This window comes from Netta rufina, assembly GCF_964035555.1.
Source record: "Netta rufina genome assembly, chromosome: 2".
In the NCBI taxonomy this organism is placed as follows: Eukaryota; Metazoa; Chordata; class Aves; order Anseriformes; family Anatidae; genus Netta; species Netta rufina.
In genome coordinates, this window is record NC_140124.1 from 129,637,686 (window position 1) to 129,651,876 (window position 14,191).

The 14,191-nt window shown below is 38.2% G+C and overlaps 1 protein-coding gene across 1 annotated transcript; it reads left to right on the forward strand.

The window, feature by feature from the left end:
* The first annotated feature begins 7,153 nt into the window (after positions 1-7,153).
* Positions 7,154-10,197, forward strand: MRPL53 (mitochondrial ribosomal protein L53). Its single transcript, XM_084281552.1, has 3 exons — positions 7,154-7,274; positions 7,771-7,883; positions 9,534-10,197. The coding sequence occupies exons 1-3, from the start codon at positions 7,186-7,188 to the stop codon at positions 9,659-9,661; spliced, it is 330 nt and encodes a 109-aa protein (XP_084137678.1). The 5' UTR covers positions 7,154-7,185; the 3' UTR covers positions 9,662-10,197.
* Positions 10,198-14,191: the final 3,994 nt, after the last annotated feature.

A 14,191-nucleotide genomic window follows, 5' to 3' on the forward strand; every position in this document is an offset into this window, starting at 1 on the left:
AGGCACAGAGGATTTAAAACTTAAATATGTCACCACCAAATAGCCCAAATCCATAACTGAAATAGATTATAATAGATTATATATATATTTGTGTGGGGCTGGGAGATACAATTATTCCTCTGAGTTGATCATCTCTGCTTGATTACATTTACCTGAATGCCACACAAAAGGCAGTACAGGGTAGGGTGTTGGAGACCTCTGGCTCATCACAGGAGCTGTCTGGTGCCATAAATGTATTTTGTGAGACCCCACAGGCAGTTTCCTCTTTGCTGTGCACTACTGCTGTTCTCCAGTGTTGTGCTCACCTCCGATCAGGCAAGGCAGGAGCACCATTCTTATTAGTCTGGACAGTTATTAACATATTAGTTTGCATCTGCATAGACAAACCTGCCTGGTGCTTGTAGCACGGGAGTGGGCTCTGAATGAACACTGTAATTCTGGCATTGCCAACAAACCCAATAATCATGGTGCAAGGGATTTTGCAAACATATGCGAGGACAGCTTGTGCCCCCTTCACTGCTTTTATTTTTAAGTGGTCATCCTTTGAATATTTGCCTGAATGGCTCACACATTTCCTCTTTAATATGCATGTACTTCACATGAGAAGGTGAATGAAGGTAACAACAGAATTGGTTATCCTAAGGGCCCTCAGATATTTGACTTAGATAATGTAGTTATAAGGGGATGAAGTGTGCGTGCACTGTCAGTAATTCAGACTGAGTGAAATTACAATGATTTCTTCTGTTTTGAGTGATGCAGAGAAGAATCTTGGATATTTTTAAAACGTTAAAAATCCCTGTCTGAAAAAATTTGATCATTTCGAAGTAGCCTAGTAACCAATGCTCTACTATCTCTTATCATCAGAGTTGAATGGTGACAACAACAATAGTGATTAATCTTTTTTGACCTGTGGATCCTCACAATTTTCAGGTGGAGATGAAGACTCCCTGGTCCTGACTGCAAGCCTACCAACTGTTAGGATTTTCCTTTAAAAATAATCTTTCATGAGCCCACTACAGGTAGTCCATAAATCACTAAGGTTCCACAGGCTGAAAACCACTGCTTTAAGAAATTGTAATTGCTACGTTCCTTTATTAACCAGCAAAATATGCTTAAATAAAATTGACCAGTTTTGCTATTTATATGGCATTCCGTATTCCTAATTTCATTTCTTTCTTTTTTTTTTTTAATTTTTCTTTTTTTTTCATTTCCCTGGGAATACCTATCTAAATTGTCAACTGCTGCCTATTGTTTATATAATGTAGTTTCTGTATCTATAACAACTCCTGCATTATCCTATTTGTTCTCTTCTATCTTCTGACGTGCTTACTTCAATTAGTACAGAATAATGTAATTATTACACTATTATTATAATCACATAAGGAGATACCTGACAAATACTTTGAAATGGCTCAGATCTGTATTCTACTAATTGCTGCAGTGTCTGTGCATATCATTGACTGTGCTGCATCTGAAATTCTTGTGTGAAGCCAACTGAATCATACTCTTCCTGTGCTATGCAGGTTTTTAACCACACATACATGTCTGTTATTCTAATACAATGCCAGACCAACATATTCACGATCCAGTTGCTAGGGGGTTTGTTTTATTTTCTTCTTAAGTGAGCATAAAACTGCAAACAGAATGAGAGCTCCATGTGAAGGATGATCATTCAGAAAATTGACGTATTTAGATTTACAATACAGAATATTTTTAACGTGGCCTCTGAAAAATGCAAACTAGCTTTATATTGGAGTTACAGTACTAAATTTAGTACCATATCACTATGATGTTGATATGTTTTCAAGTTCAAAGAAATATGGTCTTCTAGTCATATAGGTGAGAAGAATTCTCTAGAGTGACTCTCCTGAGATTCCTTATGCTAATTAATAGATAATGAAATGAAACTAGTTACAGAAAATGGTTAGATAAAAATCCTCTATTTTGATATCATGTTGCTTTATGTCTGCTAACGAAGCACTTAATGTTTCAATTTATCTGTTAGGGAGGTATTCTTTACTGTAATCTATGGTTTACATGTGGGTAATGTCTAGATACCTTCCTGAAGTCTATCAAAAGAGAGGTAAGAACCGATGCATAAATAAGCTTATAGAATATCAGGTGAAAGTTCCTGCCACAGAAAGAATTAAAGTGCATAGAGAGACTACCTTGGCTAGTTACCATGTTCATTTGAGCGATATTGGTATAGTTTGCTGACAATACAAATACCCTAGGACATCAATCTGCAGGCACGGCTATTCTTAGCAGAAGACAGTGAAAACAAACTGCTTTGCTTATAATATTCACAACACTGAAGCATACCCTTAATAGAGTAGTGCAAACATCAATATGCTTCTGAGCTCCTCAAAATTTGTAACAAGTTATCCCAAGCACAGACAAACCTTCGGGAAGCCTTTGAAAATATAGATCAAAATTCAATGCAACTGCTTTCTCCAAATCATGCTGTTAGGGTGGCTCTGGAAATGTATTCCCTCTTAAATTATGACAAAGTTTCTGTTAAAGGTAAGACTGTCAAACAGGAAGGTACCTGTGGGTCATTGGGTATAAGGACATTTACAGCCCAAATGTACATATTTAATCTATCTGGAGCTTCATGCAGGGAGTCCAGACCTTAAGGTGCTAACCTTGGGTGGCTGCCGCTCATTTCAGCTCATCTTTGTGCCTTGTGCTATTATGATAATGAGCTTTCCTCGCTGGAAGCAAATGCATATTTTAAATCCGCATAAAAATCCAAATGATAGCTGCATGTATTCAATGTGGTATTTATTACGCAGAGAAGAAAAACAGATGAAGTGAAGCTTTTGTTCTACCTCACATGAAGATGTAGCTATTATCATCAAGAAATCGTCAAGTTACAAAAGCCAAGGACTGGCACAGTATGTTCTTAGCCAGTTAAATACTGCATGTTATTTTAGCAAACATTTCTGCTGGCAATTGGCAACCTCAGGCAACAGAAATACATGTTTGCAGAGGAGTAAAGAGCAACCAGGGAATCTGTTTATTCACTCCTGTAAAAGCTTTTCTTAAATGACATGCAGTTACTATTTCAGAATGAACTGTAAACCAAGCTCGTTTTAAGCAGCACTTTTGTTGGTTGAGTTTAATTTTGCTTCTGAAAACCGCATTAACAGCATTCAACTGTTAGTTGGTTTATTAATGATACACAAATTCAGTAGTACTATTAGCATAAAACCATGTTTAACTTCTATGATTTTAAGAGGCATAAAGGATCTTTATGAACTCTTCTTTGGGGAAACATTTTAAAAATTCAATAACTGGCATAAGGTGTAAGAATATCCAGCTCAAAGGAAGAAACAAAACAAGACAAAAACATGGATTGGTTTATATTTTTATGACTTAGTACAATAACCAGTGCTGCTCCAGTACAGTAGAGGATTCATCCTGTCCTTCAGCATGGCACTAGTATTTTATAATGACTTCCTACAAGCCCTCTGTGATCTTGACCTTCTCTGTCCATAGTTCTTACAAGGATAGGCCTCATGACATCACTCCCGTTGGAATGTTTTTCTTTTCCTGGAAAAAAAAACAACTCGTTCTGCACTGCAGGTGCAGTGCATTTTCTTCCTCCAAGAGCTTCTTCTGGGTGGCTGCCTGGGAGCATCACCTCAGTGCAAAACAGGCAGGCTGCTGGACTTGTGTTGCCTCTCTTCTTCTTAGCAGTGGCTACCTCCCTGAAGGCAGCATTAAATTTTATTCCTAGACTACACAGTGTTACAGCTGGATGTGTGGACATGAAATTTTGCTTGCTAAATGCTGCACCTATCCCTATTTGTGACAAGACTCAGACAGAAGAAAAAAGGATGAACATGCAGAGTAAGGAATCAGCTGTGGACAAGCACAGATAAACTGCAGAACCAAGTGCATGGAGGTACAATACCATACCTGAAAAGAAGCCTTGAGAGCCCTCTGTCATGCAGTGTTTTAGAAGAAGAAACTGAAAGATCACCAGATTTAAAGGGAAGAAATGAGCTTCAGTTCATATTCAGAGTAATCAAAAGCCTTAGCCAAGATGCTAAAACCAAACATGCCCAAACTATGGAGACATCAGACACCAAGACCTCTGAAATGTGGGCCTTTCTATACTCATAAAACATTACAGAACAGGAATGTGATAAGTAAAGAAAAGAATCCTCCCTGGATCTAGGAGAACAGTGAGGATTAATGAGAAAAGATGAAAATTGACTGACTATAATTAATATGATGGTCTTTTTCTGCCCATCTTCATAATTAAAGTGTAAAAGGTGGCTGCATTTTTTTTCCTTTCTATATATGGTGCCTAGATATAAATCATCTACAGGCTCATGACTACACTTCAGTGAAACTAATGACATGAAAAGCTGTGGACTTGGGATGAGGCAACATTTAAAATAAAAAAGATCAGCCTGGTGAAAGGAATATTAAAATTATTTCTATTATAATATTGTATCTTTTATGCCTCTTCATGTTACTATGCTTTGGGAATGTGTATCATCATCACCAGGTATAAGAATCATGAATCATTCAGTTTCCAAACATCCCTGGAGAACAGTCTCAAATGCAGATGTTTGACTGTTCCCAGATTACTTGCTTGAGTTAGAGGGACTGATTCAAGGTCCCTCATGGACAAATCATCAGTTTTTCTGAAAAGGAATTTAAATGTTGTGCTTCAGAGGTCAGTTGGAATTACTCTGGTATAAATTGAGAGTAGTTGAACATACTGGGGTTAACTACCACCTGGGCTTAAAGGCAGATGAAGAAATGCTGTTCTTTTTAATAGCTGTGTCACCTTGCTGGCTACCTATCTAATTTATTTCCTATAAAAGTTAGCACACTTTCACCAGAATTATCATAAGCTAAAATTATTGCATCTAGAGTGTGTGTAGAAAAAAACTTGTTTGTCAACATGTAAGGAAGGATACACAGTCCCTTGGTTTCCATTCACAGACACATTCTATGCTTTGAAAATAGCATAGAACCTTTCTGCTTACATATACCTGATTTTTCATGTTACTGCAAATCTCTCAGTCTTCAAAATAAATAAATAAATAAATAAATAAATAAATAAGTTTAAAAAGGCAGAAATGGTTTTCAGTTATTCTAAACAGATCGCTTAATAAGAAAGATGTATTTTTCACTGCTGACAATAAATTCCTGGTAAGAAAAACAAAACAAAACAAAACAAAACAAAACAATTTTTTTGTTCATTTAACTGTGCAGCATAAGTTAGACAGTCTACACTAAATTACTATCAAAATACAATAGGAGGAAATATAAAATATTTTTGCCATGCTATTTTGAAGTCAGAGTGTCATAGTACCAACAATGTGTAGAGCAGAGCCCTTAGAAAAATCAGTGATCATTCTTTCTTCTTCAGTCCTTTGCTGATGCTGTTCCTTCAGTGCTGTCACAGAAGCTGATGGAAATTTTGCTACAGATTTTAAGTGGAATAGATCAAGCTCTTTGTGTTATGATAAAGAAAGATATATTGACATTTTGTAAGTTACTTTTACCTACTAAGTATAAAGTATTCCATTTACCTGGTCCTGGATCTGTTCCTTTATATCTTACTCAGGAAAAAAAATTCTATTAACATCAGCCATATGTTGGTTATAGAGATTCTTTCAAAAGACATTTCAAATAAATGTTTTCCCATAATGGAAAGACTATGATTAAAAAAATGAGAGAGAAAGAGAGGGAATATAAACATTAAAACTGTATTGACTCCTCTGAGTTTAGTTTTACTATTTAATTTCTATTGGCTAAATCTCAGTGAAGAGAATGATTTTTCTCAATAACTGTGTAATTTAAAAAGAACACAGAGGACTTCCAATAAACAAAGATAAGCTTCTGAGAATAGGTTACCCTTTACAAAGGATGCTAGATATTCAATGCATTTCCTGAAGATTGGAAAAACAGGCCTGTATTGAATATTAAAATAAAAATTCACAACGTGTTCAAATGCCATTACTACTAGGTTTATTCCGTCGTATCCCTAATCCTTAATAAGATCTCAATAGCATTGAGCAGAACAAAGTAATGAAACCATTGCAACAATTTATCAAGGAGGTTTCTGCCATCTAGTGGAAAATATAGAGCTTACACCAACCCCACGAATATCTAAAACCTTTGTTTAAAGACTGGGTATCTAACACATCAGAAAAAAAAAAAATGTATTCACTTCCGATACAAAATGCATCTCTTCTGGTTGATATATTCCAAAATATTTCCTCTAACGTATCCTTGGTCATATTGCCTACCCGTTATATTTATCCTCATTAATATCCTCATTTACTCAATCATATTGAATAAACTACAGTACTTCTGAATGACATCAAAATCTGTCACCTAATAGGGATAGAAGTAAAAGTAAAATAAATACAAATAGATAAATAAATAAATAAGTACAGACTTCCCAAGCAATCTTACTTCTTAAATTAATGGATAAAATACGATAGTTTCCCTGTAAGTTTTATTCCATAACCTCTGCTTATGGTACACAATTTTAAGTGGTACTGGCGCCCTGAGCAGATCCTTTATGTCAATTTTATGTCAAAAGCTTGCCTTTTTTCTCTAACTTTACTGGACTAACAAAATTATTACCTCTTTCCGTATACTTTTTTCCCCTCTTTTTAGTATCATTGGAGGATCACTGTCACACCTATAATATATTAAAATAACTACTCCAGTTAAGAAGTTTGTAACAGGGAATATTATCAGAACAAGTGGAAATCATAAGGTGTAATCCCTTTGCGGTAGGGCAGACAGCTGCTGTTGGCACATCTCAGATCAGACACTGTTTAGGAGCAGGTCAGTACAAAGCCTTGGGGCTATAATGACTGCAATGGTTTCTGCTCGAGTAGACCTTCACACCGTAGGTTCATGCTGCTTATGTTTGGGTACTTAAATCCATGTCTAAATAGGGATTTAGGGCATTGCACAGACGAAAGAAGAGTCAGTTGGCCTCTCTCCTTTAACTATACACAAGCACAGCCTGGAGCAACCCCAGATCATTAAATGAGGCTCGTAGGAATACCCGGGGGAGAGGCCGTCTCAGCGCCTCGCGGACTACATTTCCCAGGCGGCCTTGCGGCAGACAGCCCGCCCGCCCATTGCTCTCCTCCGCGAGGGGGCTGCTGGGAGTTGTAGTAGAGGGGCAGCGAGAAGATGGCGACCAAGATCAACGTAGTGCTGCGGCCCGTGAAGAGCATCGTGGTGCGCTTCTGCCCCTTCGAGTCCAACGTGGAGAGCACCAGGTGAGGGGCGCCGGGGGGCTGTGAGGCAGCCCCGGCCCCCCGGCGGCGTTGGTGTGCCCTGGGCCTCAGGCCTGCGCCGGGGGGGGGGACCTGGGCCTGCGCCGAGGAGCTGGGGGGGGGGCACAACGACCTTGGGGTTACTTCAATTAACCCCAAGTTAATTGACATAACTTGTTATTAACCCAGCTGGGGGAAGCGCCTTGAAGTTTTGCGAAGTTCTTTCTACATGTTAAGTATATAAGGAACATCCGTGTGGATTTTCACAAATAAAAATCCAAATGAAAAAATCCTCATAAAAAAAAAAATCCAAATAAATAAAAATCCTAATAAAAAATCCTCATAAAAAGTACGTCTGAAACTATTAAATACAAATTCCATTATGTTTACGCTTTTGTCACCCTGCCATGTCAAGCTGTTCAAATCAGTTTTTAAAATATCTTCCATGTATTTGCTGAATTTCTACCTACAGCGTACTCAATGTATCTTTACCTTTCAGAAAATTTCTTGAATGTATAAGCCGTAAAAAAATACAAGCCACCAACAGGAACTGCGAGGTGACTGCGGATGTGAGACACGATGGGTCTGAACCACTTGTCGATGTTATGTTTGGTAAGGAGTTCTTTTTGAATCCTTACATAAAAAACCTTCCAAGTTTGTGTTTTTACAGCAATACTGTATCCTTTATGATACTTTTCATTGTGGTTTCCCTTTTTTTTTTTTGGTTCTGGTCCACACCTAAATGTGCAGCAGGGAGTTAAAAAGGAAGAGGGAGTCGCTGACGGTTTGATATATATAGAAACATGCATGTATGTCCTTGTGCTAGTTAGACCTGGTAGGGTTGAGTCTACTTTTGTGGTAATGTGCTTGTGGGACCACACAGTCAGAGTTCCAGGGAAGGACGTGTAGCTTTGTTTTGATGCAAGAATCTGTTCACTTTGTAATTTTTTTATTTTTTTTTACCTGTGGTGGAGGCATCTTGGTCTTGAGAATAGAAAAGTTTAATACTTTCAGCTGCTTATACAACTGAGCAACTTGCTGTGTAGCTTGAAGGAACTGCTCATATAAGACCATACGTGTGCAGGTGGCCTTGCAAAATGAGGTCAGCTGGAGTACAATGAATTTCTCGGTTTGCTTTGAGAGTACAGTGAGGAGGAAGGGATGATGGTGGAAATTTCCTCAGTTCTGGAAGCAGCCCAGATTCAAGGCTATGAACAGATGGCTGTAATCTGCTTTTGTCCTTTTCTCTGGCTGCATCTTCTTTCCTGCTGTGCTGTAATGGCCCAATATGGCATGTAGCCCATTAAAGTTTTCATTATTATTTTTTCCTGTTACTCGCTTTTCTTAAGCTTTCATATATTTAGTGAGTCACTAGAAATGCCATAAGTGCTGAATGTACTTCACTTTGCTGAAGAAAGACAAATTATTTTAGTGTTGACAATGGTTGTTTCTCCCACCCCCATGCCTCTGCCTTTCCCATCCATGACTCTAACTGTGATGTATTAAGACTTAAGCAGTAAAGCTTAATGTTTTCTAGTGTAAAACAAAACCAATTTATTTCACTAATGCCAAGAGCTCTGAACTCTTCACTAAGAGCCGATTTTTTCCAAGTGAAGTTTGCAGCCCTTGCAGTTGGCAACTGTTATTGGAACTTGGGTGTCCTGCATGGCATTGCATTATATAGATTTGGATACATCTTTTATGTTTGCAGATCTTGTAAAAATTAAAAATTAACTTAGGTACTGCCTTTAGTTTCTAATGCTCCCTCCCTGTTTTAAAGTGCTATGGTTGTTTGTGCTCAGAATTTTAGAAATCCTAGTGGTCTGTACTTTCTGATGTTATAACTGCCAGATTGTGTAAAACAATTCACTGTTTGGGCTAAAGAAGTAAGTTAAATGGACCATATACAACATGCTGCTAAAATGCTGTGCCATGTGTGGAAATTTTGCCTAGCAGTACCTTCTGTTAGATAACTTTGAGGGTATAATGTGAGGCACTTTTATGAAATATATGTTCTTACCGTAGATAAATCTAGAAAAAATGTTTATTTTTGAATAATGCAATGCAGAAATAAAGATTACAGGCTCATTCAGTGCACTTTAATATATTTGTTTGTTGCATAATAAGATTTTGTGGTAAGTGGACTACCTTCTAATCAGACAAGATGAACAGGGTATTTGGATTTATGTGTACAAAACACAACTGCACGCTGAAGTAATTGTGGCTTAGACTTTGAGTTCTTGAAATTTCTTTCCTATGCAGCTGATGGAGATCGATTGATAATGAAAGGAGCCAACCTGACGACAGTAGAAATGTTAACAGCATTGGGGTCCAGATGCAATACAAAAGAGCTTAAGGCAGAACAGAAAAGCAAGAAGAAGAATCCCTGAAGAACAGAACAATGACTGTGTTTGCATTTACATGTGTTGAAACAGAAAAGCGTACAGAAAGATTTATCCAAAGCAACAAATTCCAAGAGAGATGGCTGAAACACTGACCAGGTTAACATAGAGCAGAATGAACTATTTAAATGTTCTCCTGTCATCCACGAAATGATGGCATAATGCATCGACAGACCATCACCTACTAGTGGATCAGAGTGACTCAAGATGCATGAATGCATCTTTCTAAGCACCAGCCTCTGTCATCTGCATGTTGGACTAATATCACATGTATTTGTATATAATTATGAATTAGTTAATAAATACTAAAGTGAAAACGGGTCTGTCTAGATGTTACTTCCAACAATTTTTCTATGTGTTGAAACAACAAATATTACAGCAGTTCTCATTTGTGAAAATTATTAAATATAAATATTTGAAGAAGACTTAAAAGTAATCATCATTGACGTAGCTGAGGAACTGCAAGCTGCAAATACAGAGTAGATTTTCTGGTACTCCTTTATATTACCTCTGTTGTTAAGTCCCTGTCATTTTCTTCTTTTTCAAGAAAGTGTGAGATTTGCTAAATGTAAATTTAGCTCAGCAATTAGAGTAACAAGGTAATGGGACTGTGAACACACAGTAGAGCTACTCATCCTGCATAAAAGTAGCGAAGTCTAGCTCAAAGGGAAACATAAGTTAGTGTTTTTGATAATTGGAGGAAAGGTCTATCTTTGAAGTTCAGTTTTGTAATATTTTTGTCACTCAGTTGTGGGAGATTTCATTAAATATTTTACAAAGATCAAAGGGAGAGCTTTATTTGGTGTTTATAGCCCAGTGTCCAACCCTATTATTTATTAACGTAAGTGCTTAGGTGTCTCGTGTATTGCAGAGCTCTGTGGGTTTGGAAGGGCTGATCTGTCCTCAGGCTGTGCAGGTGAAGGTGTCAACTGCACATGCATTTCATGTGCATCACTTTTGTTCTATTTCAGTCCTTAATGAAAATGTGACCGAATTTTTAGTTTCAAGAACTGCAGGTGCAGTCCTATTGAGGTATTAGTTCTACCTGTTCTTGATCAGGTGCTTGACTTTTTATACAAATTTAGTATGTACATTTAGTCATGCATTTAGTATGACATTAATTTGACAGCAGACTTGTGGCACAAATCTTTTATCTAAAACTAATTTGAACTTACTTTTGCCAAGATTTGCAAATGGACACTGTCCTTTCTGAAAACAACATCGTTTTATCTAGCAGCACTTTTAAGGTCTGTCCTCCCAACTTCTTCACCAGGTTGTTGAAGTCAAGGTAATCTCTTTATCACCTTGCAGATGGAGGTGCAGAGCTGTGCTAAACACACACCTGTTTTGTGTTACAATGGCCTCTTCTGTGTGTTTGCAAGAAATACAGTGGGTGAGATAAAATGATTGGGGCAGATAGGTCAATGAAATTCAGACACAGGAACAACACGTGTGAACTACTTTGTCTGGGATGAATACCTTCTTTGCAGTCTGTTATCCTTTTTTCTTTATTATTATTATTTTTAATTAGGCCACCAGCTCTTTGAGGTGGTTTCAGAATGCTGAGCTCCTGAACCTGCTACTGAGCTCCCTTCTGGTGATGGAGTTATGAAAACATCTGAAATTCCTTGAAAGGATTGCAAGTCCTGTGAAGCTAAAAGAGTATTTTAGAAAGTGAACAAAATAGATAAAAAAAAAAAAAAAAAAAGTTGTTCACGGGACAGTTTGAGTTCCTTTTTTTTTCAGTTTAGAGGAATGTTTCGTGGTATGATGTTACCTGAATTAGTCTTAGAGAGAAAGTGAGAAGTGGAAAAACACTGAAGAATTATTTTAGTCCCCAGTTAATCATGTATTTGTATGCCCAAAAGGTGATTTTTGTGATCTTTTAATTTTTACCAATTTGTACAACAGTTAAGTAAATCATGCAAAGGTTATCTTCAAATGTGAAGCACTTATATCCATCATAAATAATTAGCCATATATATCCACTTAGAGAATATAACAGGGGTTAAGTAATATTAAGGTTCTAGAGTGTTTATAGTGGTCCAAGATAGAGGTTTATATATATGACAAGGAGAGAGAGAAAAATGAAGGTCCCAGTTCAGCTTTTTACAGCCAAAATAAATCTCCTCTGTTGAAGGATATTTTTTTCTTTAGTCTAATAGAGAGGCATCCAATTCACTATAGACAAAACCTGTTCAGGTATTGTAACCCAGAGGTGCCCAACTTTGTTGCTTAGGTCAGGCAAAAGGCCGATAACACCACTATTGAGAAATGACTGACAACTCGGTGGACAAAGTGTAGGCTGCTGCTGCCTTTGCTCTGCGTGTTATTAGCTGCAATTTGCAATGGTAAAAGTACAGTATGTTTTGTGTGTGAAAAAGAAGTCATTTTCTAGGATTCAAATATGTAATCTAAAGAAAATGCACAGGATAGAAAAACAAAGCTAAGAATGTGCATTCTTGAGACTACAAGATAGTGAAGTTATACAAGCAATAGGGGCAAGAAGGTACTCCTGTGATGACTATTATGTTGATATGTAGAAAATTATTCTCCCTGTAATCTGCAGATAAGGGTAAAAATGCATCTCTAAAGTATATTGACGATAATCTTTAATGAATTTATTCTCTAAGCATTTAGATAATTTTGCTGTGAGCTCTTCATGCAGTATCAATTTCTGCTCCTGTGTAACTGAATGAAACAAAGCAGAGTGACTGGCTGCTTGGACGTTTTATTGACATCCACAGGCTAGGGGTGTGGATATAGAGGGTATTAAGGTCAGTCATACAGAACAAAGCAGGGCTGGACGAGCATTGACTTTGCATGTTATTATTCTCTGACCCACAAATCTTGATGATAATACCTCACCAAAAATGTAGCCACCTGCCTGGATACAAAAGGAGCTGGAACAGGTCCTTAAAACACTAGGATTAACTAAATACAAACAGCACACTGTGTTGGGTAAATAGGATGTCTGATAGCAGGTGATGACTTTAAAATGTTTTTAGGCATCACGTACTCATCTCAGAAAATCGTTTGCCCTATTGGATGTGAAAGAATGCATTAATGATGGTTTGTCCTAGTTTTTCACCTAGACTCTGTAAATCTTGAATGAGCAACAAATATGGTATAATGAAGTGAAAACTGAAAAAGAAATTTAAAAAAGAAAGAAAATTAAGTATCCTTGGACTGTGTTTAGCTGTTCTCAAGGCTCTCCTCTCCTCTCCTCTCCTCTCCTCTCCTCTCCTCTCCTCTCCTCTCCTCTCCTCTCCTCTCCTCTCCTCTCCTCTCCTCTCCTCTCCTCTCCTCTCCTCTCCTCTCCTCTCCTCTCCTCTCCTCTCCTCTCCTCTCCTCTCCTCTCCTCTCCTCTCCTCTCCTCTCTAATTTTGCTCCCAAACATACCTTCCACATGTGTATACACGTGCACAGGGAGGGTACACCCCTTGTAGTTGAGGAATTGCTGGCCTACTGCCCACCTCACCAGCTGACTGCACAACCCTGGATGCCAGGCCTGGCTTTTCCACGGTGCGGTTAGGAGTCACCTCCAGGCCAACAGCTTGCCTATTGACAGTGCCTCTCTCAACAGCGCTTTCATCCCCTCCTTTCTTCTCCTGGCTTAAGAGCCTTTTTCCTTCCTGCAACTATTTGATCTCATCCGCTCTTGCCTTTTCCCTCTGGGAGGCCTGAGTCAAACTTCTGTGCTCTTTTTGATGTCCGCCAAGAGCCTGCAGTAGCTTTGACCAATTGAGAAGCTTTGCTCCTGGTAGACTCTTGCTTGTTCTCCCCCCCTCAGCCGTACTGGCTCTGTACAGTGGGGAGTGTTGGGACACAGCAGTGCTTTGCGGAGCCACTTTGCTCTCTGATTGTCTTTTACCTAAGAGCAAATAATCTTTACCTTGAGCTGGTCTTCTCAAGGTTTTACAAAGCTAAGGCTGTGCCCAGTGATAGATATTAAGAGCCCCCCATATCAAATGGGGGGCTGTGTTGTGCTTCATGAGGGAAGGTGGGTGTGCTTACATATGAAAAGAGCATTTCTTTTAAGATAAAATAGCTAGAAGAGCAGAGTGGCAGACCTGCTTGTGAAAATGCTTGGTCAATAGGAACAAAGCCTGGGAAAGGCCGAGTCCCTCGTGGACAAGCTTTCATACCTCAGTCTGATGATTGCAGGAAGCTCAGAGGACAGGCAGGAGACAAAGCAGCATAAAGAAGTTCCTTCTTGTTCCTTCTTTACCCAGTTAATACTTCTCTGTTTCTTTTGACCCCTACACTCTTTTTCAACGGGGGATGAAAGACCAGCCCGACTTTAAAAATAGCATGGTCTGCAAGAAAAAACAGCAAATTTGTCATGTGAAACACAGTTCTTCCTCAAACTGTCTTTTCTTTACTAGTAAGTCTGAGTGGTTCAAATTACTTGCATGAATAAAAGAAACATTATTTTAACTTTTAAAGTTTCTTTTTCTAGGTGGGACTTTAGAGAACTTCCCTTCAAAATCTACTTCTCAAATTAATCCCACTGTA